General features: G+C 30.2%; 1 protein-coding gene across 1 annotated transcript; it reads left to right on the forward strand.

Moving 5' to 3' along the window:
- The first annotated feature begins 216 nt into the window (after positions 1-216).
- On the forward strand, positions 217-27,926 carry LOC132695714 (uncharacterized). Its single transcript, XM_060660152.1, has 5 exons — positions 217-536; positions 5,225-5,503; positions 10,047-10,647; positions 21,717-21,802; positions 25,177-27,926. The coding sequence occupies exons 2-5, from the start codon at positions 5,479-5,481 to the stop codon at positions 25,644-25,646; spliced, it is 1,182 nt and encodes a 393-aa protein (XP_060516135.1). The 5' UTR covers positions 217-536; positions 5,225-5,478; the 3' UTR covers positions 25,647-27,926.

The following is a 27,926-nucleotide window of genomic DNA, read 5'->3' on the forward strand; positions in this document are numbered from 1 at the left end:
ATCCATTTTATAAGCTTTAACACTAAAAAGGAGATTTTAAAAATCATCTCCAAACAACTTCTAAAATGTGAACTCAAATAGAGCTTGCGTTCTAAACGCAACGCATCAAAGACTTTTTAAAGCACTGGCATCATTGGAACGATTGCGCTGGGAGCGGTAAATTGCCGTTACAAAAATGTTGATGTTGAATTCATTTTCAGTTAAGTTACAGTAGGTGTTTTAGACCTACGGTTTGCGTGGTTATTCTACAGTTCGTGACGCTCACTATCGGCTTCGTAGTGAACTTTTAAAAGCAAATATTATGTTTTTTTAGTCGGTAACGGTTGAAAAAAACTACCAAGTTAAACGTCCCAATGGTTTGTGGAAGCTGTTATCAACGTAGTGCCTTTCGAGCCACGTCTCGTCAAACCTACGTAACTCGTTAATTAAAAACCTGTATAAAAATAGAAATTATATTTGAAAAGTGTCGTGGACTGTTCACAATTATTCCGAATTTAACCAAAAAAAATATGGACACCGCTCTTCTGCTGCCCAAGGTAAAAATTATTAGAAATAAATAACAAATATTCAATTAATCTTCCTTTTAAAAATCAAAGAAGAAAAAATTATATGTTTTAAGATATTTCTTCCTTCAGCGATTTTGCTTTAAAAAATAAATTGTTTTTTTTTTCATGAACCCTATGTGGGTTTTAACGAATGAATTTTTAATGAAATTGGGTTTGGAGGTGTGGCGACTAGACAAAAGGGCATCCGCAAGCTTTCTTTAGATGTTCTGAGGAATTCTACCTGTGTGCAACGCGGCTTTGATTTTAAAACTGATCAAAACGATATACAGTACGAGCGTTTCATATCAAATACCGCAATACAATTGTATATTAGTGTCTAGAAAATACAAAATATGTCGCTAACTTTAATTTTAAGAAGCAAAAAAAATAGTATGTAATTATATATTAACAATAATGAAGAAAAAAAGAAACAAAACAAGAAACAAAAATAACTTTTTATAAAGAGGAATGATGTAAGTAACAAAATATCGAATACATTTCCCTAATACTAATATGTCAGGTGAACCCACCCCAATTAAATAAGCACAGACAGGTGAAGGCAACACACTACAGGAAGTAAAAGAAGTTCGTTAAAAATAGTCACCATTTGGATTTGGCGGTTGACGGGTTTCTTGTTTCTAGTTACTTCCTAATATCAATTTCAGTGTATTGCGTACGTGGTGATGTGATTCTACTATATCGTATTATATTCCATCATTATTTGCTCGAGCAAACGTTCTCCTTTTCAAAAATAATCGGCGCACCATTTAATGACTCTTCAATATAGCGTCAAATAAATTTAAAACACGTTTAATGTGTTAAATTGTATACCGGTTCTATTTCGAAAAAAAACGGCCGACACATTTACCCGACAATATTATTAAACTCTTTAATGTCTTTGTGAACGGTATTTGAAAACACTGGGTGTCTCTAAAAGGTCTGTACAAGGTGAGTCAACGATATAGTGAAGTTTATGATCTTATCGGTTTCAAAAGTTATTAGAAATTAGTAAATACAAAAGCCGTAAAGGTTGTTAGGATGGACAATTTAAAATTATTTTATAGTACACAGTGTGGCTCATAGAAGGGCGTCGAATAAAATGTACATTTTTAAAAAATGGAACATCCTGTTTTGAAATTTTGTTTCGAATTCGTTTTCCAATACATACATTTTTCTAAAAAAATACTGGTTTTCAAGAAATTACGATAACTTTGTGTATAAAGGTAAAAGTAGTAAAGATATATGCAACGGAATTTGATTTAGATGCTAAAGGGTGTTCAAAATAAACGAATACGATCATTTTATATTGAAAAATGTCCATTTTCTTAAATGGTACACCATAGATATTATTATTTTTTCGAAAAGATCCTACGAAAACCTACAGCTTTTATTAAGCAAGTTATATACCTAGTTTTGATACTTTGGGATTTATTTTAACTTTACCAATTATCACCTTTCTTTCTGTAAGACTATTGCTATACAATATTAGTTGCACATAACAAAAATATTAACCAACAGGGCTCTGTTAAGGTTAAAAAATGAACAGGAGAAAGAACTCTGTTTTTTTAATTCACAGAAGAAGTAAATAATATTAAATACCTATTTCTACAAATTAACTTATCTTATTTTTTTTACTATTATGGAGCAATAAATGTTCAAAAATATGCCCTTCATCTTGGATACACGTTTAGCCTTTTTCGTATATTTTCTTAAACGTTCCTTAGCATATAGGCTGTTATTCTCCTGGTTCGCGAAAAAAAATTTGTCCAATAACTTCAAGGGGCGGCTTAAAATGCACAAGAAATCAGTTTGTAGTAAATAAGCCCTTTTCTACAATTTAATCAAAATAAACATTTGTTTATAAGTCATTAGTTTAATTACTTTAAAATATCAACGTTTTTCTTTTTTCCTGTATATCGTGTATTTCGTATTTGTTTTAAACGGAATTATATTCAAAACAAATTATTAGGACGTTTTTCCGTTCTCTGTTAATAATAAGATGACTACATTAATCAAACTTAAATGTTTATATTTTACAGGCGGTCTGTTGTTACTTCTAAAAGATTTCTTTAACATTTTGTGACTTTTGCCAGTCAAGAGAACAAAGGGACTGCATTTTCAGTGTCTCCAAATTTTTAACCAAAACTAACGAAATCTCACCCTTATGCATATTTTGCAGGAAATCATTTCCTTAACCAAAAAAAAAACAAATACACTGAAAAAAAGTTACGACCAACTAAAACCATCGAAAGTGCACCTTGAAGCGCCCTCTAATGGCCACTGTGAAATTAGATCTTTTTATTTATTAGCTCTTCTTCCTAATGAAGGCACATCAAAATTTTATGTAGAAAAAAGGGGATAAACATTTCCGGTATAACCAAGAGGAAAGAATGTTGAATGAAGTAAAAATTCACCAACCAATATTGGAATAAAAGTTAAAGAAGAAAGCGAAAACGTGATTTAGGTACGATATTTTCAAATAATTTTGTAGCCTTAGTATCGACGACTCTCATTTGAAAACATCCGCTTCAAAGAGAGTTTTTTATAGCCATAATAATATTTTTGATTAGACGAAGAAAAATAAGTGGCGTAGATACGATTGGAACATTAATACCATTACAGCGTACTTTTAATTTAATGCTATTTAAAGTGGCGTGTATCATTACGCATGAAATTTTAATCAAAAACAGGAAAAGTGATTAAATGATAATCTTAGTAATTTAAAGTATATCTTTCAATACTAACTTCGTTTCGGTGCTATAATGACGAACGTATAAATATGGAGAATGCCACAATTACATAGGCGTCCAACTAGGGTACAATGACATTCACTAGTACCGCATTTGTTTTGATTTTTATTAGTAGCCACGGAATGATGAAAGCTTTTGATTACGCTACATCTTTATTTGGTCTTAATTGCCCATTCTAAAGCGAGTCGGTTCGTGAATTATTCAAATTCAGTACATGCGAGAGATTGTTCTTTTAGTATTCAAATGGCATGAGAAAACCGATGGATTAAATACACATATTTTCAAGGAAAGTGAAGTTATTATAAAAAAAAAGTAAATGCAAAAGTAACAATCTTGATTGTAAATTTGCCAGTCTTGTCAGACGACTTTTTCAAAATCATATTTAACTTAGAAGAAAATTATGATAAAAAATTTAACCACGGGTATTTTTCTAAATGCGTCAAAAACAAGCAAAATAAGCGCAGTTTTTAAAGCAGGTAGCAAAAAAGAAAATGATAATTACTGACCAATCTCAGTACTGAGAATTTTTTTCTAAAATCATGGAAAAACTCTTAAAAAGCGCGTATTACAATACATTAGTAACACAGTTGAAGTGGAAATATTCCAGTATGGTTTCCTCAAAAGTAGTAACATTGTGGTAGCATGTTTCAAAAGCATTACATGGCAAAAAGATAGCTGTTTTAGTGTTCATAGATCTGAGAAAGCCTTTTGATACAGTTGATTTTGGTATTTTATTAAATATGCTTAATTTACTTCAAAATTGTAAATAAATATTACAAATTAATGTAAATAAAACAAAATTTATGGTATTTAAGGAAAAAATGAAGCAAACACATGTGTAGATAAATATCAATACAATTAATTGCAAGTTAATAATGTTGAGATATTTAGATAGTTTTAGATTGGATACTAAAAGGGTACCTATGATAGATGCAATATTTAAATGTAGACTGTATAAAAAGATATAAAAACTTCGAACATTGTCTCGCTTTAGATACCTATTAACCATATGGGAAACTTGTAGCAAAACACATTTTCAAAGGGTGCAAATGTTACAAAGCAAAATACTAAAAATATTATAATTTTATCAAATCAGGTGAATAACTATGAGACGACAATTATAAACAATATTTATGAGATTAACATAAAAACCAATATAGGATTGCAAAATCCGGCATTGAGATTTTTTAATGATCCACCAAGGGGTATAAAGTCTGCAAATAAATTGAGTTTCGTTGTTAAAAAACTTAAAAACTACATTCTTACTATACAGATAGGTTAGTAGTCTAATTACCTAAAACACTTACTTAAGTTAGTTTTCACGAGGTCAGCACTGCTTAGAGATATTTGTTAAAACCCCATCAAGATTTGTTTAAAATGAAATAGATCTTACCGGAAAAGTAATATGCACACAAAAGCTTCACCACTATGAGGTATCACCAAAATGGGATACACCAGACCTTTCACCAGGCAGAAGTGGAAACTTCAAATACTGCAAATTTGTAAAAATTCTCTAGGACTTAATGGTTAAAGCAATTCTAAGCAATAATATTTGCGGTATTTCTAACATTCTAAAGATAAAAATCGACAAATATTTACATTGAAATTGTCCAAATTTATGAAATTGCTTGTGATGATAATAATATAATCATTGGATTAATGATGAAATTATTAAACAAAAATTATAAACTGATGGGAAATAGAATGTGCTACAGAATGTCGCCCTACAGGGTGAAATTTTTAAAAGTTTTCCAAAGTACATGTCCACCCTTATATACAATAGTATTTCGTCACATAGACCAATATCCAGGCAGCCAATTTACCAAAAGGTTTATACGTGCGGAGATTGTAGTGAAGTAACTTTAATATCTTACTTTTTACTATGATTTATAAACGCAATTACTGTTAACGGATGCGTTGATCTTGCAGGTAGTCGTGGCTTTACAAAGAGGCACACTGAGCGTGGCTGATTGTGACGGTCACTGGGTTTTGGAACTTTGAGGAGGCACTTAAAATGCCGAAAACGCATCGAAATTTCGCCGATAAATTATGGGTTCCGGAAGTAACGAACCCAAATGAAACATGAAGACAGAATATGTGGAATATAAACATTAGTGATACCTGTCACCGGTTCGAAACTTTTAAGAAATATAGTGACGGACAAATGAAACGAAAGAGACAAAATGTTAAAGCATATTACAAACGGAGGTAGGTATTAATTTTCATATTTATTATATCATTTCATCGCTAAAATTAAGTAGAAATACTCAGAGATTGTCGAACTTCCCTGGTCTTTATTTTTTGTTTACACACTCTTCCAAGCAAATCCACTGAAGTGTCTACTTCTATAAGCAAACTTAAAAACAAATAATTTTCTTCTAATTTCTACAGAAACAGAATCAGCTGACTTAACAAAGTAATCATTAACCACCTGAAAACCTTTCATTTTCTTTCTTTTGGGATTTCGATTTTGCAAGTTCGATTGAAAACCTGGGGCAATCGAATCCCGAATTACTAAGTAAATGTCATGTCGAGAGGTTTATGGAAGTCACAATCTATTAAGGATGGTCTAGTCTAGTTTATTATTATTTAATTATTATTAATTATGTCTAGATCATTGTGCGAAAAAAGTGGACTGGTATATTAAAAATTTCAAAAGTTATAAACGATTAAAGATGGTAAAAACTAGTGTTTAGTTATTTTGTTACAGTTCGTAATATAATGTTTTTTTGGGATTTTGAAAAAAGATCCTTAAAGAAGAGGAAATTTACTAAAAAAAAGTTCGGATTCCCGGAAACCATCATTAATAATTTTAATTTAACGTTGAAAATTGATCTCTGGACCCCATATTGAGGTCGCGCGCATGTTGTCGTAAGTTACAATATTTGTTTTTTATATATATAAAGTAGATTTTAAAATCTAAAAAAATTATGGTATAATTTAAACACCTCAAAAAACCGTCTCCCGTTGGAATTTTTCATTAAGGTAAATTTTCCAATAAACTAGAAGATTGTTAAGTAACAACTTTTCAGTTACTTCCTTTATCATTGCAAATTAAAAAAATATTTAAATAATTGCCATCAAATTTCTTGTATACTCATAAAATAAAATAGTGTGAAAAAAGTTGTTATAAACAAATTGTTAACTTTTATTTTTTTTTTTTTAAGTTTTAAAAATTACAAAATGACACAGAGGATGCATCAAAATAGCGAAAAAAAAAATTTTGATTTTTTATTATACTTAACTAATTATTTAAACAACAGCTGCATAAACAATTAAAAATTATTTTCAAGAAAAAAAAATTAAATCAGAAAGACAATTATTAAAAATATTGAAATAGTCCATTTGTTTATAAAAAATTCATAAACAAATGAATCTTTTTTTTTTTAGTTTATAAATGTCTTTTGCTAATATAAAAAGGTGAGTTATATGAAATAAAAAAATTACAGTATTAAGCTAAATTTTCTTTTTTTGTTAACTTAAAAAATAATTAAAAATAAGTATTAAATTTATTTAAACTTTTATCACACTATCTTATTAAAGTTTGTTCCTGTCTGCGCAATTTATCTATTTATTCTGTTATATTCTATACATAGTTGTGTAGGTGAATCTACATGAAAAAATTACGATAATTTGTTAAACAAACTGTTGTCCGAAAACTCTGTCCATGCAATAACAATTAAAAAAGTATCAAGATAAAATTCAAGGTAAAATGCTGAGGCAACTCTTGGTTTTTTTTGACCGACTATGCCATCGCATATCGTACCGACTATATTTGTTTGCGTGTTAGTGAAATTTTTTGTATCCATCCCTTTAGGCACGATGCAAAGGCAAACTGCACTTTCAACAGACTTATAGAAATTAAAATTAAAAACGCTTAATTTCTTTGACACCTCATATTTTTGGTGCCCCTTCCATTCATTTAGGGTTATTGGTATTGGTTAGTATTGCCAGTAATAATTGTCAGCATTTCCAAACAACAAATCCATAATTTTGGTTTCTTGAAACAGCAAGTCTGTAGGATAGGCAATTACAATTGCAAGAACTATTTTTAAGATTATATGCTTTATTTTTACCCACTTCACCCTACCTTGAATTGCATACAAAAAGTATAATTGCATTAGGGTGAGATAGTACAATTAAAGCTCATTTTTGTCTAAACATTAAGAAATGTAAGTATTCCTATAACAAGGACATTTAATGGATAACAGTCAAAATGAAACTAAAACAATAATAATATTAAGGAGTATAATCTGATTTGCTAAGCATTTTTCTGTCCTTCTTTATTAATCAATATTATTTTTTTCCTTTTTGCCTTCTTAACGGTGTATTAGGTGTATTAATTATTATTATCATCTTGTTTTATTTTTTTTTTCGTTTATTTTATCTAATTTAATGCATTAAATGTGCATTGCCCTTCGTTAAAGGAATACTTGTATAATATAATAAATAAACTGAATTGAATTTATGCAATATGTAATAATTTCCTATAATTATTCCATTTCCTTAGTTTAGTTAGTTAGTTTAATTTGGGACCTAGAATTACGTGTTACTTGTAGTTCAGAATTGGAAATATTTTAGAAAATCATTCCATGTCAAGCATTTGTTCTCATTACTTTGGTGTCCGCAATAATAATAGCGGAATTTTGCTTGATTGTATTCGATGGCATCTCGGCACTGTTCTAGATAAAATCGCGTTACTTGCAGGCAATGTTACATTAATTCTAATACGAGGGGCTTTTAAAAAATTGCCTACCGAGAGCAAGAATCTGTTATTTCACACACTTACGCGTTACTGTAAATTGTTTCGTACCGGGAATTGGCAATTATTTCGGTTTAGAAGGAGATGCAATAATGTCGTTAAATATTGAAGGTTAATAATGGCGGTCGTTATTTTGTAGACAACATTACGTCAGCTTCCATTTTTGAAATGGTAAAGCACCTTTGAAATGTAGAGAGAAGGCTTATGAAATAATATAATAAATTATCGGTACTTTTATATATGGAATTTCCTGAATACCTTCATTAACATTTCAATCATGCCCGTTACATGACGCAAATGTCAGCAAGGTCAAAAGGTATTTTTAGGAAATTTGGACTACATGTTTCACCAAAGCAATCTTTTAAATTGTTTTGGAATGTACGTGTAATTGCATTTTCAACAATACATACCTCCACATTTGCATTCAAAATGGAAAAATCCACAGAAGAATATCGAAAAAAAAAATACTTTTAACAAATAAATAAGAAGAATTACAACATTTTCAGGAAAAAACTTTTTTGGTAAATCATCCAAGAGAAAAGCTGAAAAAAGTTTTAAGACAACGACTGGTGAGTGAGGAGGGTATAACAGTCAAGTGAGCGCAAAGAGATAAATTATTATGTTCAAAAAAATTTACCCAATAAGGTACAGTGAAAAAATAATGCTTATCAATTTTTTGTCACATTTTTTTTCCTCTGTTGGTATAAGTATGGAGGATGCTATTGCTGGTGAGTTTTGGTTTTAGTCACCCTCAAAATATTTCAATTTTTCCCAGTTTAAAAAAAAAATAGGACTACGTTTTTTCTTATTATGCATTCCTTTTTGCAGTATATTTTCCGAACATTATTAGCATTAAACGATATATTATACCTCCAAGACTTTTTCGTCTTTGCTGGATTAAGAAATGTTGAATTCAAATATTTATAATTTATACAGTTTTTACCATTTTTTTTTAAATCAAATGTAGCACTACATCTTTTTTTATTTTCATTCATTTTAATATTCATTCCTTTCTGGGGTATATTTTGTGAATATTATTAGCATTCAACAAATTCTTTTGACTCTGTGTATTTTTTTTCATAGGCAATTTCTTGTTAAGAGATTTACAATTTATCAAATTTGAAAACACAATGCGTTTCGTTCATTTTTCAAATATGTGAGCGGCTAGTCTCCCTCTATAATTGCGTTTTTAAAATGTGTTTTATGTAAGCCTCTAAAGTATACAGACTTTCTTCTCTTCATTTAATTCCTTACACTAATTTGTATACAACTTTGACGTCATTTTCGTGAAAACAAAGATTATCTAGCCTAATAATTCGATTGGTGGATTGTCGGAACAGTTAAAAAAACTAATATGCATTTAACCGGTTCAAGCAATTTTTCTTATTTTAAAAAGACCTAATTTTCTATCTACCTACACCTCTTCAAATTTCAAAAAATAATATAGGCCTTCCAGTTTAAAAAAATTAAAGTTTGGTGAGTTTCTGAAATAAACGATTGTCTCTTTTCCGTATTCCATGCTACTTGGAGTTGTCCACCATTAATTACCACAGTAGTGATGAATTTGGTGTTGAGTTTACTGATCGTCTTTGCAGGAGCTATAAAGCAACAACGCTCTTTACACAACAGATTTTTTATATTCAGGAGTGGTAAGGAATTTGGTGTCGAAATTACTGATCATTTTTAACCAAAATGAAAGCATTTTCCCTTCTTTGCAGGAACTATAAAGCGACAACACCTTTTAGAAATTAGAAACTTCTTGCTCTCATGTTAATAATAGGGATTCTATTTCTTTCAGTGTGTAACTTCAAAACCGTTTCATCTTAGATCGATTTTTCTGTGTGCTCTCCAAGTATGAGAACCAATATTGTTTAAAACCTACTCGAAAGTAATAAAAAAAGGCCAGAAAAAGTTTTTACCATTAGGATATTCTAGCTTTTTTTTATTGAAAAAGGGTTGGTAATTTCCCACGTTCTAACTTCGTTTCAGGTGTCGCAAACCGAGGCTCCCGTCCAGATAGTTCCATAATAATGGAAACTCGAGATCCCCAGCCTCACAGGTTTCGATCTCCGAACGCCAACAGTTCTAGAATATCATCGCAACAATATCCACTGAATGTTTCCCAGCTTCACGCTTTAACGCCTAATAACTTAGACAACTCGAAACATTCGATCTACAGCAACGCAACCGTTCTCTCTCCAGGCAACAAAGTTCTCAACGGAGGCTTAAACATATCGAGAATCCGGAATCAAAGCACCGTGAATAAATTCATCGCCAAATCTAAACAAGTGGGCGTTAAAGAAATGTTAGTGAGTTTGGGACTGCTGTGTTTGGTTAGCTTGCTACTAGCTTTGTTATCGCTGATATTTTTGCTGAAAATTTCACCCGTAACGGCGAACGATATTAGAGAACTGCTGAGAGCCGAACAGCTAACAGTTATCACTGCCGAAGAATATGTCGTGGTTTATGAAGTGACATTGGCTTTGTGCGCTTTGACATTGTCTCTTAATTTGTGTTGTCTGTTGGTGTGCGCTATTCAGTTTCTGTTTGCAGTCAAATTGGTGAAAAGTCCCCACGGAGGCAGCGACAGGTATGTAATTTTTTTTGGTTCACGCTGGTATGGGAACTGAACTTTTATAGGAGGTGTCCCAATAATATATACATATATATATATATATATATATATATATATATATATATATATATATATATATATATATATATATATATATATATATATATATATATATATATACTTTATTGTATAATTAATTATATAATTTGAAAATATTGATGGTGCGCTACTGATTTCTCTTGAAATAAAAATTATTTTTACAATCTCCAATCATTTCTAAAGAAATTTAATTTCTTCATTTTTTTCAATGCGACGTACCGACTAACCTCTTCTCTGTATGGTCATAGCAGTATCGTTAATATGACAGCACGCACACACATTACTTTTTTTTTGGAATTCAGTGGCGTACCACTGACTGTATATGAACAAATAATATTTTGGTTAATTACCAAATCCTTTTTTTTGTGAAAAACACAATAACTGTCTAAATCAAAATATCTGGTTTTTAGTTACCGACTAGTGTCCTTCAAAAAAAAATTAGAAGATTGTTCTTCTCTTTATAAAATAAAAATTACATAACATCCTAATAACAAGATAAATAATAAACGATTCTTATATAAAAAAAACACACACACACTACCTACTATTAATATTTTTTTACAAAATTGTCTCTTAATAAATTAATTTATTGGACCAGAAATATAGTGCTTTTACAACCGACACCGTGATTAACTTGGCCTAATGTTTATTACTCCAAAAACCGCAATCCCTTATAGAACAGCCGTGCGCTTTTTAACCAAAAACAATCAACTAACCAATTTTAAACGCTGCAAAACCAAATTTTCTTAAATGAAATACCCTGTACATTAATGGATAACATGATGGCCGGTTAGTTATTCCATATTATATATAAAAAGTCAATGAAATCCTTTCTGGTTTGTATTGATTTTGAAAAAGTTTGACAGAATGATGTTAGTAAGACTTTAAAAATCAAGATTTAAATATAAAGTATGCAGGGCGTTTCAAACGCAGTACCATGATTTTAGGGACATTTTTTAAATATGTCTGTAGGTTTATATCATCAAACACACTCAAAGCAGCAATGAAAAAAAAAACGAACCTCAATGAATGAATACTTAGTTCGCATTAAATGTTTTCAAAAAAGGTTTTTTTTTATTATAGCTCAAAAATTATTTCCCCAATATTAGATTTTTGATAACAGAGTCAATTATAATAAATTAATTAACATGAATTACTTTAGACCGAGATAGATCGTGTTGTTTTAAATTTCTAGGGTGTTTGCTTTGAACAAGCAAGATCATCAATGTTGTTATAATGCCGAGAAAAATGTAAATGAACTTATTGTTGTTATTAAACTTATACCTTTAATTTTTAATGTTATTGAAACGTTAATTTATTTTTGAATTATCACGTGGACAGGTATAACAGATTTGAAATACCTTTTTTTTATTCTAGTTGTAATGATATGGGAGTTAATTCTCAAAATGTCAACAAAAAATATTACAAATGGCGTTGCCTACTTTTTATCAAACAATTTATTTATCTGTTAACCTTTTTTACTAAAATTATCCAAGATCAAACAATTATTTTTTAAAATATTTTCCGCAATTAAAATGGAACAAAATACAAATTCATAGATATTATATTAAAAAAAAGGGATTACAAAAGTATTTTAATATAACATATGCAAACTGTGTTTTTTTTATTTTAGAATTGTATAAGTCGTCTGTTGTAGTTTTTGGAAATGATATTTAGGTTATACAGATAAGAAAACAATTTTTAATAATATTAACTAATTTACTCCCATTTTAGGGTGGCGTAACAAATTTCAGTTACATAGGGCATCTTTATATTTTGTTTTTTTTTTGTAATATTTTTTTAAGCAATAAACCTATCATTATTATTATTACAAGCTTGTGCTCAAATGTGGATGAATTAAATGCCTCCGCTTTATTGAAAAATTTAGATTGTTCGTAAAAGATACTTTAAATTTTTCGCACTTTTATTATTTTTTTAATTAATCCATTAATTAATTCTAAATTAAAAATTGAAATAGTGTCAGTACAGAAAAAGTGTTCAGAAATAGATAAATCCAATCCAACTGTCCTACACGGAAATAATCGAACAAATTACCCAAACAAACATTCATTTGGAACTTTCTTAATTCCTTTGAAGAAAATTTGTTTCGATAGGCTAATTCTGGCTTGTATCAAATCGAATAATTATTTATTTAAATTTATTTAATTTATTAACCATTCCAGGACAATCCTAGGAATTTTTCTACCTACACTACACTACTACTACAACACTAACACTTAAAAAATGGTCACTCTCGCTACTGTCGTCACCTAGTTCAATGGTCAACTGCGCCACTAATCGTTTTCGATAAATATTTTCTAGTTTTATTACTCGTTTTTTACAGTTAGACCAGCTTTGCACTGATATTTTAGCTACGTCTTGCAGAATTAGGTTTGTGCTACTATCACTAAATTTTGGTGCAGTGTTATTTCTTCTTATATGCGCTTTCAACTCAGACCAATTTCTTCTTTATTTTTTCATTTCATTAACAATTGGCGAAAATCCATTTTCTTCAAAAAAGTACACAACGACTCTTTGGCACAACTAATTTTGAAGTCATAGGGTTAAAACACCTTTATTAGCGTCGTAGATTATTCGCCTAATTAGATCTGCATGTTTCTCGCGAAGTACCAACATCTTCTCTCACTTTCCTCTTGACTATCCCATTTGCAACTTTTTCTTATAGTTGACATAGGAACTTCGGTCATGTCACTTGTTTTTATTGCTGCTCACACTTCCCTTTCTGAATTTATTATAAAATTGTAAACATTCTAAACAATTTGTTCAGCATCCGAAGACAAATGGATCTGTTTTTTAGGTTCGACTGCCATCTTCACTTCGTCTTCAAATTCTGGGTCGTTTTCCACGTCTTTTTCTAGCAGGGAAACATCCGCTTCACGGTCTCCACATTTTAAAGTGTTAAAAAACAGGAACCTCCAAAAAATGGAACTTTTATTGATAGTAATAAAATAATTTCACGTTAATCTTACCTTATTAACTAAATGTTCTTTAGTTTCCTCATCCATTGTGTCTCCATATTTTTGTCTTAGTTTTTCAAACGAAGCAAACTCAGCGAGATTTCTATCCAAGAATTTAAACAAAGTTCGATGATGTTGTCGTCTTTCAGGAAACATATTCAAATATATTTCCGATGTCCTGACACAGTTCCTATTATTTTTATAATAAAGTTTGACCATAACCCATTTTTCTTCATGGGTAAAGTCCATTTTTAACGACACGGTAATGCACTAGATATTAAAATGTCATCGACAGATTTTAAAATTAATAACTTACTATGGTATAAAAGTTTTGGTACAATATTCTATAAAAAGGTAAGAATACGGGCTATTCAACACTGCAAAAATCCAATATCGCGACTATAAGAAAAAATAAACTTGATAATGGTTTGAGAAAAACTAAACGTAGTAAGGGATTTTTGACCTGGCCATAAGATGAAGCCTAAAAAGTTCCAATGAGAATGTATTTATAGATTTTTAAAATAAAGACAAAAAAACAGAAAAAAAAACGGAAATTTCAGATTTTACGCAATATTTCCGGAAGTACCAAAAATAACTTCAATTTCAAAACGGAAAATTATTGATGTCACCGATGCGCAACTTTGCCCCAATTTAAGTCGCCCTGTATAAGGCTATCTTAATTTTTCAATTTAAAATGATCCAAATATATTCGCTTATCTTGAACACCCTGTAATTCAGATTTCGTCATATACCTTAAACGTCATCTTAATTTTTTCACATGTGTGAAAACTAGTGTTTATTAGAAAAATTTAAATATTGGAAAAACTATTAGGTTTAGGTATGTATTAGGTATGTGTTCCATTTTAAAAAATGTATGTTTTATTCACCACGTTTTTTTGAGTCACCCTGTATATTTTGAGAAAATCCGAAAAAATACCCAATATAGGCATGTAATCAAACACCAATTTCTACGCCGTATTGCGGTTTACTAAGGCCTTGCAGCGACATTGAAAGGCTTCTTTCTTACTTTGTTTAGATCGTGTTAATCGTTCGAAAAGAGCTTCGATTCACAGCACCTACGTACAACTTTTGAGAGAAAGAAAGCAAACATAAGAGCCCGCTTTATTCGAACTGCGGAAAATAATTATTAGTAAGAACGAGGAGAAGCTGGAACCCTCATACGTTCTCTCAATATTTATTTTGACGCTTTTTTGGGCTTTTGTTTACTTTCGTGCGAGCTGTTTTAAATGTTCCCACGCCAACCCGGTTTCGTTTGTCGTCTACGGACGTGAAGAAATTATACGCAATATTAAATTATTTTGCTTCTATTTTGACATTTTAGTCCATATAAAAATTGCGTGTAAGCAGCTTCCTTTCGATGGCGTTTTAAGAGAACAATACATTGCTTTCGTATGCTTATTACCTCTTCAAGACTTGTTATTCGAGAAATTTTCTCATGGTACTTCGTGAATCGTTAATATCCTGTGCACCGCCAGAGGTGCGTCGACAAATTAGTTACTTTTTAAAAATAAATGCGATAATTTTACCAGCAATTAAATAAAGCATTGCGCGTTTTTTTTTCTTCAGTAAGCCTAACAAGCAGAAATGAAAAAAATGCTGCTCAGATCGTTTGATGAAATCCTATCTCCGAATCTCTAGAGAATATCAGAAAAACCTCAAAGACAAAAGTTGTTTGGATATTTAGGGTTGATTTCGTTGCAGTATGGCCAAAAAACTAACATTAACAATTTTAATGAATAATTCCACATTTTTTTCAAACGGAGCACTATAGAAACGGCACCTACTACTTACTATACTTCAAAAATTTTAAAATCATAAAAATGGTGCCTAACAAAACAGTATTTTCAACGAATAATTGAAAAATTTTGGAACCGTTGGCTACTTAATTAACAGAACCTTAAAAAAAATCGCATTTTCTATATATATTTTTCTGAATATTACATATAATAAAATATTCCCCATTATTGTGTCTACTTTTATAAAAATGTTTTTTTTTAGACTTGTGATCACTTTTTTATATTAAAATAACCATCACAATAAAAAATGCTTAAGTTAGATTGTACAAACTGTCACGCAGGTCTAAAGTCATAATAGTGACATTTCTGTACTGCTCTTTTGTTTTTTTTCTTCATGTCTCGTCGTCATAGCATCATAGTGTTTATTTCATTTTGGTATTGTTCTAAGTGTGCTTTGACACTAAAGGTCCTGTAGCCTTTTAAACTTGTTTTATTTGCGACACTTAAGCATAGCGAAGTCAAGACTCTTCTGTTGTGCAGTTTTCACTGCACTAGACTATAATAGAAAAGAATTTTGAGTTTTTTCCGATTTGATTTTTTTGTTTTTTTATTCAATTCATAGTGGTCTTTTTACATATTTAAATGACATAGAGTTTCACTTTTTGACATTAATCCAACACTTTAATAAATTATAAAAATCATCTAGTATTTTTGAAAAAAAAAAAACATTAACGCAATTTTGCCAAGTATTCAAAATTGTTTATTGCACTGGGTGTTCTACTTGAAATAAGAAAATTGTTACATCAAAATTCGAACATCCTGTTTGCACAATAATATTTTGAAAGTATCAACAAATCTAAAGCCCTTTTACTTTTATGTTTTGTTGATATTTTATACAAGCAAGTTCTGTGCAAAATATATTTTACAACTATAATATATATAATATAGGCAATGAGCCGTTTATCTTAGTTAACAAGCGATTTGATAATCAAAGTTTCTACATATTTAATTGGAAAACAGTACATTGAACTACGTAATAAAAAATAATCACATAAATTTGGGATGAAATTAGTGGTGTAATGATACAAACTAGCAAACATTTCGAGCTTAATGTGTATTTTAATTTTTATTAAAAGCTTTTTCGTTAAGTTCAAATGTTTAATTTCTTAAACTAGTTATATTTCCCCACGCAATTTCTCACCTTGTCGCTGTTGTCAGCTCGTCATTCGTAATACTAACGTATCACAGCTATATTCTCATGAATGATTGAGAGAAACATTTTTTCTTTGTTAAATCTGAGAAATGAAATGAAAAAGTTGCAGCATACCCTTATTTTATGTTTTTAAATAACTTGACGCAGAATTTTTCACAAAGCTCTCCACGGAAAGATTCTAGCTTTTAGAGCTACTAGAGCTTTTTTTCACTAAAAAAAGAGGTTAAAAAAATCAAACTGTTTCATCGCGGGTGTTTTTACAACAGTGCTGGCAACATTGCTTTTCACGGACTACCTTGAACGAAGAATGCTAAGAAATACTGGTCTCACTATATTACCATGATGGTACGTTATATGCGACCAGATACCGCAGCCTCAGACGGGCAGGTGTATTTTTTACGCGGGATATAAAATAGTAAACTTCATAGTAAATACTTTTAATAATCGACTTATTACCTTGTCAGGCATCACTATCTTTATGGCTTTTTTTATATAGACGCGTTTGAAATTAAATCGTGATTTAACTATTAGCTTTAAAGGAATTCGCTGTAGTCTGTAAGAGATTCCGTAGGTAATAGCTATCCCCAGGAAATTGAATACTTAATATATTATAAATCGCGAGATATTTTTATTTGGGGAAAGTATCGAAAGATTTCATGCAAATATAAGTTCGCTGCCTAGAAATGTTTTGGCCTGACAAAGTAAAATTTTTGTATGCAAAGCGAATCACGAGAGAGTTTGGTAAATTTGTGGCATATTTAGCAATTTTCAATATATTTTAAATGCGATTTGGGGAAAGTCTCAAACAACTTTTTACCGCCAACCGAACATTCCGACTATAAAATATTGATCACCGTTAGTTTGTCTTTTATCAAGCTTCTCAAAAATGTATAACAGCGAGGGTCCATTTTACTAAACAAAATACAAAGATCCCAATTTTCATAATTTATTATTTAACAAAAATGTAAGTGTGATATATTAATCTAAACAGAATTTTATGCCATATTTAGAAATTAAATGAAATACAGGGTGTTCCATAATCAAAAAGACAGGGTTGCCGCACTCTGTATAAGGTGGTCGTAATTAATAATAATAATAATAATAATAATAATAATAATTTATTACTTTACTACTTTATTATTTATAAATATTTTCACAAATTAATACATTTAGCAAATAAACAAACAAAAGCTCAAACAGGATTATTCGAAAACCTGAAAATGATCAAAACTATAATAATTAAGTATTTATTAAATTATTTTAAAGATTTCTATGTGATGTCTTTTTCATCATGTTATGCACTATACTAGTACGTAAATAAAAAATGTCCTATTTCATAGGCCATCATGGTTAACTATGGTTGCCATAGATAATAAAAAAATGTATTCATTTATGAGAAAACCGAAAATTGTAGAAAAAACCTGGATACGCCACTGCATTTGCTTTCAAAAATGCGCCAATAATGTTTTAATCCGAATTTAAAATCTTCATAAAAAAACATTTATTATTTATATTATTATTAATTATTTTCAATTATTAATTAAATAGCCATTTCAACAAAAATAATTATCGTTTCTATGCCTTTGAAAGACTATATGATCTATAGAGTATGCTACGATAAAATGTTAAACTGAGGAGGCTTTTACGTGATGAAAATCCATTTATCAAAATAAATAAGAACTAATAGTTCAGATTTTCACGAATTTTTTTTTTACAATAAAATGTTAAGTGTGATATAAAGAGCTTTCCAAAATACAATAAAATACATGATATTCCCTAACCAAAAAACCTTTGAGTTATCTCGATAATCTAAAGAAATTTTCAAAAAAATATTTATTAAAATCATTGAACTATATTAATTCGCCTTTTATCATCAAGTTTCTCAACAATATATAACAGTCTCAACCTCAATGTTGTTTTTCTTTCTTATGGAACGTCCTTTATTTAATATATCTAAATAGATATATTTATAGATTGAACAAGTTATTTCTTGAACTACTACTATATTTCTCTTACGCAAAATGACTAACCACCCAACTAATCAAAACTAGATAAATCTCAGTAGTTACCATGCATATTTATTAGAAAACTAATTATCCATTTTGGACTATTTTTACAAAAATCGTCCTAGATCATAGATGCATTGTATGACATCATGTACAGGACACTTAGAGATAAAAAATATTGAATTTATCAGAAAGAGATTCAATATTAAGGCAAATTCAGAAAAAGAATAAAATATTTGGTGTTCCAGAAGAAAAAGAACGTTTAGTTATATTTTGAAAAAGATAAAAAATCTTCAAAAAAATATATATCAAATTTCTCACAAATGAAAAAGTTAAAGACTACTTCCTAAACCGAAAACTTTTGAAAATCCTCTCCCAACTCAAAAAAACTGTCTCCAAATTCAAGCCCAAGACGGGAGTATACGTTTTTGGCAATGTCTGCTAAAAATACAAAAAACATCAAATTTTACGCAACGCTATGTACTATCAAAATACAAGATCCGGTTTGACAAATTAAACGAAATAATATGACGCGAAGTTTCGGAAATATCTGGCATATTTGGCCATCATGGTACTGTATTAAATACTATTAATAAAACAGGATGTGTTAGTGGTACTCATAAACCTTTTAAGCCAGAAGGAAAACAGAAATAATATTAACGGAGTATAAAATAAACGCCGGCATTCTTGTCCAAGGTCATTTTAAATAACCGGGTGATGAATATATCTTTATAATAATAAACACCGAATTTATTAAACGAAATGTGCGGATGATTAATTGCTAAATGTAGATTAAGGTGGCTTAGTGGACTACAAGCTTTAAATCAGGTTTTTGATAAAACGTGAAAAAAAATCTGCTATAAATAATTTATTACTATTTTAGTGTATTTTTTAGTACATAATGATTGAAGTTCAGAAGGATTCAGCAAAAAAAGGATAACACTAATATGTACTTCTATTCTGCTTGAGAGCACAAATAGTTTTCTCGATGCTTGTAACCAAATTGAAAAAATGAACTTTGAACTCAAGATACAATTTAGTTTCTTGGTAGGTTCTGGAGCCGCTACTACCATTTCTGGTGCGAAGTTTTTTTGGTTAGGTAGGTTAGCACTCAAAACCATGTGGGTACCTTTAGTTTGACACTGAAGCTTTGATTTTGCTAAAAATGTGTCAAAAAAACTTTTGAATTATTTATATAAAAAAAAATTATGTCGGAATATGATATTTTTCAGTGGCAGGAATTTTTATAAGGGATAAAATTTACCATAATTTTTAAAATTCAATTTTCAATAAATTTAATTTTAGTTTTAATTAAATTTAATGTAGTATTTGGCTCAAAATTATATTCAACGAATAATCGACAATGGATAACTTTTGATCTATTTTTTCTTGCAATTTAGCTTCGAAAAAGTAAGAAGCGAAAAGTATTTCAAGGTGGGTTTATTCACAGAATAAATTTAAATTTCGTCTCGCTTCATTTGTTTATTTAATTTTCGCATTGACTTGCAAATATATCACCCACTTATTCTGGTGTAAAGTGAAGAATATACAGTGCGTCCAATATAAAAATGCATGGGAACAAGTGTTCAAGTAAATTTTTCACAATCTTACTCGACAAAATTCTGCTAACTTACTTCATAATCCAAAGCGAAATAATAGTAAAAATAGAAATATATGCACACTTGTCAAAGGGGACATTGCTTTCCGAAGACATGGTAATATGAAGCGACATTTATTTATTTAAAACAAAACTAACATTAAAGAAGCTCAAGTAACTAATTAGTTTAATAGTTACACACGCATTTGATGGTATAATTATATCATGAAACTTAACCTAAAATCAAACTCTAATAAAAAAGAACAAAAGAAGAGGAAGAGACTGAAATTTATAATTATAGTTAATTATACATAGCAGGGGCCGAAAGAATATGTTTCTATGTCGGTGACCAAAAAAAAAGGTAATATTACATGCGAAAATCCTTTTATGGGATATGCTCCCTCCATTTTATTCAGATTTCAAAACTTAGTGTGTGTATGATACCCAGGAGACCAAATTGCTGATGCATCCTCTAACTTTGATCTGACGTATGAGTTATGTAATATTTTTATTACTTCTGCGTTATTAAAGTCTCTAATAAAAATGCATAGCTTTTTGATGCGTGTGACAATACTTTATTAATATGAGGACCAAAGGATAATTTTAGTTGGACGTTACTCTTAAGTCACAAAAAATGTTAGAATGGGAGACAGTTCCATCAAAAAGATCAAGTTATTATGTAGAAACTAATTGATTTGCTCCAAACTGCCATGGAGAGTGAGACAATCCTCTAAACGTTGGAATTAAAAAATATATATTGTCGACATATCATAGAAAACTAATATTAAGATCATTGCAAATGTTGAATAATAATGGCCACAGTATTGTGCCTTGAGGGACGTATTCATTGAATGTATGACAAGTATGAAGAAAAAGAGAATCCAAAAGTGCGAAGCTTGTGGATTAGAATTTTATCATTTAGGCGATCAGACGCTTTTGAAATATATCAAAATATTGGTAATGGTGGATCTTCATTTAAAAAATCCATATGACATATTTTGTCATGTAGGAGGGATTCTAAAACCTGAAAGAGATATAGCCCTATAGTTTGTGATTTGCGATCTAGTATTTTTTTGTCTATGGCAACAATTGTTGACATTTTCGGAATACATTTAAAGTTTTGTAATTTTGGGTTACTATCCGTACTTCTCAACCTTTTGTGACATCCGGATTTCTTTTTTATATTGTCTCCAAAACGAGGAACACATATGTTAATAATTGCATACAGTTTGTCATAAAACAAACAGCAGGCAAACTCAAGATCCGATTTCAAGTTTAGAAACATATACCGTACATTAGCAGAAAGTCAGCTTTTTTAAAATTGCGACCCTTACTGCTCTTTCTCATGTTCTTTGGTTTTTATCATGGACACACTGTATTTAACATGTTTTTAAAAATATGTTTTTTATCAAGCGTTTTTTCTATTTGTTTCAGGACAAACAAATACCTTCAAAAATCATCAGTCAGTAGAGTTTGCGCAGTAGGGGGATTTTTCATTTCTATACCAGTATTTTTAACAGGTAAGCATAATTATTATCTTCACTCACTTACTAATACAAAATTCATTCGTAAAAATATTGAATGAATTTAAATGATTCAAGTGGAATGTTTGTCTTTGGAACATGCATAAACTTAATACGTTACTTTAGGCACTTAGGAATAGAGACGTAAATAAATCACGAGAAACCACTTGACAAAATGCGGCGGCAATCTCGACGTATGTTGTCCAATTGCATTTTGAATAAATTTTTAACTATAGTAAGACGAAGAAATTCAAAATGAAAACAAATCAAATCAAAAGTGATCAAGGTTTTAAGGCAGAGACTGAAATAGGTGATAGATTTCATCACTTTAAGCAGAAATGTTTTTATAAACATCGTTCAGGGTGTCAAAGTTTATATTTTTCTAATAATTAAAATACCTCGCTCAATTATCAAGATTTGCATTTGAAATTTGTTGTGGTTAATACTTCCTAAAACATTATTTTAATTTTAAGCTTTTTTTTTAAATCTACAGGATGACACGCGTTTGAGGTAGAGGCTTCTTTTCCGTCAAACGCCTCTGACTTTTTCAAGCAACGAACCGAAATTTTCTTTTAAAATTTATTCTTGAACAAAATTTAATTGCAAATGTAATAAAAGTAAGATAAATCCAATTGGCATCAGTCGTGGGAATACAGTGAATAGAAGGTTAAGGTTTTATTTACTCTTTAAAGTTCAGGGCTAAAATTAAGCGAGTTCTTAAATATTTATTTTTAAAATTTACTTTTACTCTAATAAATTTACTGGTTTGTATCATGTATAAAAACATTTTATTGCATTTTTAACAAATTTTGGCCAAAAGTATTTTTTTTTACTTTTTATAAAAACTTCTGGATTAGTTCTGCGTCGGTTTTTGTTGACTCGAACTAGCTAACGTTTGACCAATCATCCTGTTGGCTTCTTCAGAGCTTGACTGAAACTGCTTGTTGTAGTTTCAGTCAAGCTCTGAAGAAGCCAGTGTTAGCTAGTTCGAGTCAACAAAAACCGACGCAGGAGGAATCCAGAAGTTTTATAAAAAGTATTACAGTAGCCTGTGAAAGTTTCATGGAAAAATTAAAAGGAAAATTTGCTTATTTATCTCCAAAAACAAAAATTTAAAAAGTTTCTACCTCCAAATACGTATCAACCAAAAGCATTAAAAAAAATTTAAATGTTGATCATGAAGGAAGTATAAACCACGACAAATTTCAAATGTTTTCGAGATATTTTAATTAATAGAAAAATATAAATACATTTTGAGATCAGAGTCATGTTTATGTAAATTTTTTGGTTAATATATTAGTTTTTGCCCTAAAACTCGAATCGCCCTGTACATGAGGATTATAATTCTCCCGGTGTTGTCACCCCTGACCCTGCTTTAAACTGGGATTTTTTATCACACATTGAATTTGACAGTAAATTTAAATAACTTGCTAAGCCTCGAGCAATTTTAACTAAGAAATGTGAGATACGAAGTGAATGCCTATAGAATCTCGAAATAAGAACTAAAAGCTTGTTAATTTTGCAAAGAAACTTCCTCAGGCTGCTGTAATGCTTTTTACAAAACTTCTGGATTCCTCCTGCGTCGGTTTTTGCTTAGTAGAAATTGCTGACGTTTAGCCAATCATCCTGTTGGCTTCTTTAGGGCTTGACTGAAACTGTTTCAGTCAAGCTCTAAGTTCAAACTAACCAAAACTAAGCAAAAAACTACGCAGGAGGAATCCAGAAGTTTTGTAAAAAGCAAGAACTAAAAGTTCAGATTTTAACGAAATTATATATTTTCACATGACAATTGTTTCCACAACACCGTGTCTTTATCAAATGTAATATTTACAAACTACATGCTACTATATATACCGAAAAATGACCATAAAACCTTAATTATTGTTGTGAGAATTTTAAGTTTAATAATGGAGAGGTATTTAAATCGAATGGATCGTTAAGCAATACATTTGAATGTCTCATTTTGTTAATCTCCATGGCTTCCAATAAATTTAATTTTCTACTTTTTGTGGCTGTATGTAAAATATCAAAATTGTCGTCAAAAATGTGTTTTTCTGTGTTTAGGTGTGTAGCATAATTACAATCTAGACTATTGTTTTTGAATGTTTTTTTATGTTCGCCAATGCGTTTCTTGAATCATCTACCTGTTTGTCCAATATAAATTTTAGGACAAGATCCGCATTTCAACCTATAGACACCTGATTTTTGAGATTTTGGACGTTTCGTTTTATTGTTTTTAAAAAACTTTTCTATTGTGTTGTTAGTTCTGAAAGCTATTTTAAAACAACATTTTGACAAATGTTTTGAAACTTTTTCACTGGGTTATCTTATGTACGTAATTGTTTTAAATTGTTCGTGTTCTGTATTAGGTTTCGGATAAATAGAGTTTATTGTTGTCTGCATTTGTTTTTGTTTATAATTTTATCGATAATGGACGGATTTTAGCCGTTGTTCAGTGCAATTTGTTTAATGATATTAAGTTCTTTGTTGTAATTTTCTGTTGAGAGTGGCGTATTAAGAAGTCTGTGTATAAAAGAGTGAAATGCAGCCATTTTGTGTGTATAAGGGTGGTTTGAGCTGTTATGTATGACTGTGTCCGTGTGTGAAAGTTTATGATAAATGGAAAAGTCTAATTTGTTTTGCGTTTTCGTAATAGTTAAGTCTAGAAAATGAATAGAGTTATCCTGTTCAATCTCGATAGTGAATTCTATAGGATTATGTAATAACTTAATGCAATTTAACGCATGGGCAGCTCCAGCAGTTAAACTCTCAACAAAATTAGTAAATATTTTAAAGTTTCACACAGATTTTAAACCAAAAATTGCAATAAAAAATTCTTTTGAATTAATCAACAAAATTAAAGATATCAAAATTCCTCATTTCATGTTATTCATATTCATATCTTTGTACGTATATATTTTTGTTATAGAAAATTGCACATACAAGTGATACGTCATATCTCTTAGGATTTCTACTAAATCATTGTCTGCCACCTTCAAGCAAATGGTCGGTTAAGTTAAGCAAGCTTAGCTGAACTTCGCCGAAATCAAAATAAAGGCGGTCTTATTTATTTATTTATTTATAAGCATTTTTCCAGGTATTTGTTATAAGGGCAATATGGGCAGTTACTTGCGCAACAACATAAGTTATCATCTCAAATGATACGTGATCCGGACCAGTTTAGATATTGAATCACAAATTTTATTAAAACTATACCATTGAATGATGTGTTGATCCGTTTTTGAGTGATTCACACTGTTGATAAAAGTATAAGTAAATTCCAGAAGGGTCCACGTTAAACTTGTAATTTAAAAACACCGTTTCATTATGAATAGCAGATATTATGCTTACTAATGCAACATTCTTTACAGGTATTATACTGTACACATTCATCCAATTTCATTCGACCCCCGCCATCGTAACGAGTGTATTTATCGGTCTGGGAATAATATTTTGCGGCTGCGCTATGGTCCACAACGTGTTCATTTGGCAGAAAGAGAAGACGAACGCAGTGAAAGAGCTGGCATTGCGACACGACACGACTCAACATAATTCATTTCACAGCGTCGCTTCCCACCAGCCTCAAACCACCCAACTCAACCACTCGCATGTCAGTAACTTTAATCATAGTTTTGGCCATCCTTTGGCATCCATTCACAGTAATGGGCCTTACATAGTTAGGCCGTCTACGACCACACCTCCTTCGGGCGAAAATTTGAACATCACGAAGCATCCGAGGGAGGCCAGTGGCAGCGTCAGTCCGAGTATGCCGGCCGCTGCTATTGATCTCAGTAGCGTCGCTACTACTAATTCGCCACACGAACTATCGACATTGGTATAATGAATACGGTTTTATAAAATGCTTATGCAATTGATCGAAAACTCCCCTCTAGTCATTTGCAATACTTTCAATCGAATAATATCGCTTACTCCGGCTGCTGGCTGCCAATTTTGTGCGGAAATCCCAAAATAAGACATTTAAAAAAAATATGATGACGTAAACGGATTTTTTTTCATTTGTTTTTAATTTTTAGAGTGGTCATTTGTCTTCAAATCGAGATATTTAAAGATTTGCATTTCAATGAATTAGATACTGCTTAGATGTATATAAGGGTGTTACATTCACAGTTCCTATTAAAATAATGTAATGAAGAAATATAAGATATTACAGATAACTAAAATGTTTTAGAGTTGAGATAAATTCGATTAGAATAATTTTTGCTCTACCCCGCAAAGGAAAGTAGGCATTTGCTTCGGTGAAAAGGGCTCTTCGTACGCTCTCGTTGATTGATTTCAATTGTATTGCCGCTAGAGGGCGGTATGCAACATCACTACAAATAAAATGAGTTTTCTCAAAAAATTAAATGCAGCATCACTTTTATTACAACGAACCATAGGTAAATGAGGGTCTAACACGTTAGTGAAAACTGCATTTTGATGTCTCGTTCGTAACCTATAACATTAAAAAGAAAATTTGTTCGCCATCTTGGGAAATATTTGATTATTATTAAATTTATTTAACTAATTATAATTTTTAATTTAAATTAATTAAAATGAACTAATGCGTTACAACATATTACAATACAATAATACGGATAAAATACTAAGATCTTTGCGTTTTAATGCAGGATCCAGAAACAGTGACTTTTTCAATATTTTGAAAATTAATACAAAATATATCAACTTCAACAGGTGAAAACGGCATTTTTTACAAATAATTTATATTAATATACAAATTTGAAAGTAAATTTATAAATATTTTACTAAAAGAATAAAAATTAAGATTTAATAATGGCAGGTACACTGGAAATATTCCCAAAGATGGGAAATTATTTCGATTTTTTATTTCTTTTACTGATATTCTAGGTTAGGAACGAGATTTCAAAATGCGGTTTTCACTAGCGTGTTAAACGCTTATGTGGCCATCTTTTGTGTATATTTCTTTATAACAATTTTTTTTTGAGAAAATAAGTTCACATTTGACAATATGCATTCTGAAGTTATTAAAATTTATTACTCTCAAAAGAGGAAATTTAACAATGCCATTAAACCTCTAATATTTTACAGCTTGTTCTATTGGCAGCTTTAATTTTTAGTTTTTTCAGCCCAATTAAATTATTTAAAAAATATATATCAAGAAAACTCTTTACGTTAATCATATTGTATATAGTTGTAAAAAAAATCCTATTGGTCATCAAAATTGCCAGCTTCCGGAACAGCTACTTTTATTTTTCCCATCAATGAAATGCTCGACGAATGGAATTCCCAACTTGTTTAAAATTTCAACTTTTACGCTTTATACAGGATGTACCAGAATGATGCCTTTCTCAATGTATAGGAGAAACCCTTCAGTTAGAAAATGCAACATGCGTAGGCATAGCTTGTCAACTGTGCATTGCTAAAATAAACCCTTGTCTGAAAATGTCCGGTTTTCAGGATCATTTTGCCTATTTTGTTGAAATTTACTTTGATAAGGTTTACTATCAACCATGATAATTATAATTCCAGTGACGCGTGAGGGAAACGATTTGGGGGATTAGTTTTTTTAAATACATTTAAGAAATATAGAAATATTAGAACACAGAGCAAATCTATTATATGATTTGATTTTTGCAAATACCGTCGTCACTCATAGGGCATCCCGTATAAAGGTGTATTATTTTCTACTTGGTAGACTGCCAGTGTTGTTACAACTAGTCTTTTACTGTTATTTGAACCTTGCCATTTAATAATTTGAATTTTCCATTTTTCTATAATATATTATATACATACAATGTAAATAAATTGTAATATATAAAAAATATATTTATTGTGTTACTATTTATTAAATGTATTTTCTATTGTATATATAGCATTATACACTGGCATACCCGTTCATGTTTTGTAAATAACGCGATAAAATTAATCGTTTGTAAAATTATAACCAATCGTCAGTGAAATGAATTCAATCGCCAATTGTGTTCAATGGTGTCGATTGCAAACGTTTCCCGGGAAAATGTTATCATAAATTGTTCATTCAAATCAAAGACTCAAGTACAAATGCACTCTGCCTTTTAGCTTTGTTGATAAATGTATTTTTAGGGCGTAAAACACATTTCTAATAGAATATTTTCATACTGTC

Source organism: Cylas formicarius, unplaced genomic scaffold, assembly GCF_029955315.1.
Source record: "Cylas formicarius isolate icCylForm1 unplaced genomic scaffold, icCylForm1.1 PGA_scaffold_12__32_contigs__length_19106922, whole genome shotgun sequence".
Taxonomy (NCBI): Eukaryota; Metazoa; Arthropoda; class Insecta; order Coleoptera; family Brentidae; genus Cylas; species Cylas formicarius.

Excerpts from the sequence above, each read along its gene's own strand:
- LOC132695714 (XM_060660152.1), top strand. The coding sequence starts at position 5,479 with ATGTTAAAGCATATTACAAACGGAG. Across the intron at positions 5,504-10,046 it reads AAAGCATATTACAAACGGAG|GTGTCGCAAACCGAGGCTCC; the intron begins GTAGGTATTAAT and ends ACTTCGTTTCAG. Across the intron at positions 21,803-25,176 it reads TATACCAGTATTTTTAACAG|GTATTATACTGTACACATTC; the intron begins GTAAGCATAATT and ends CATTCTTTACAG.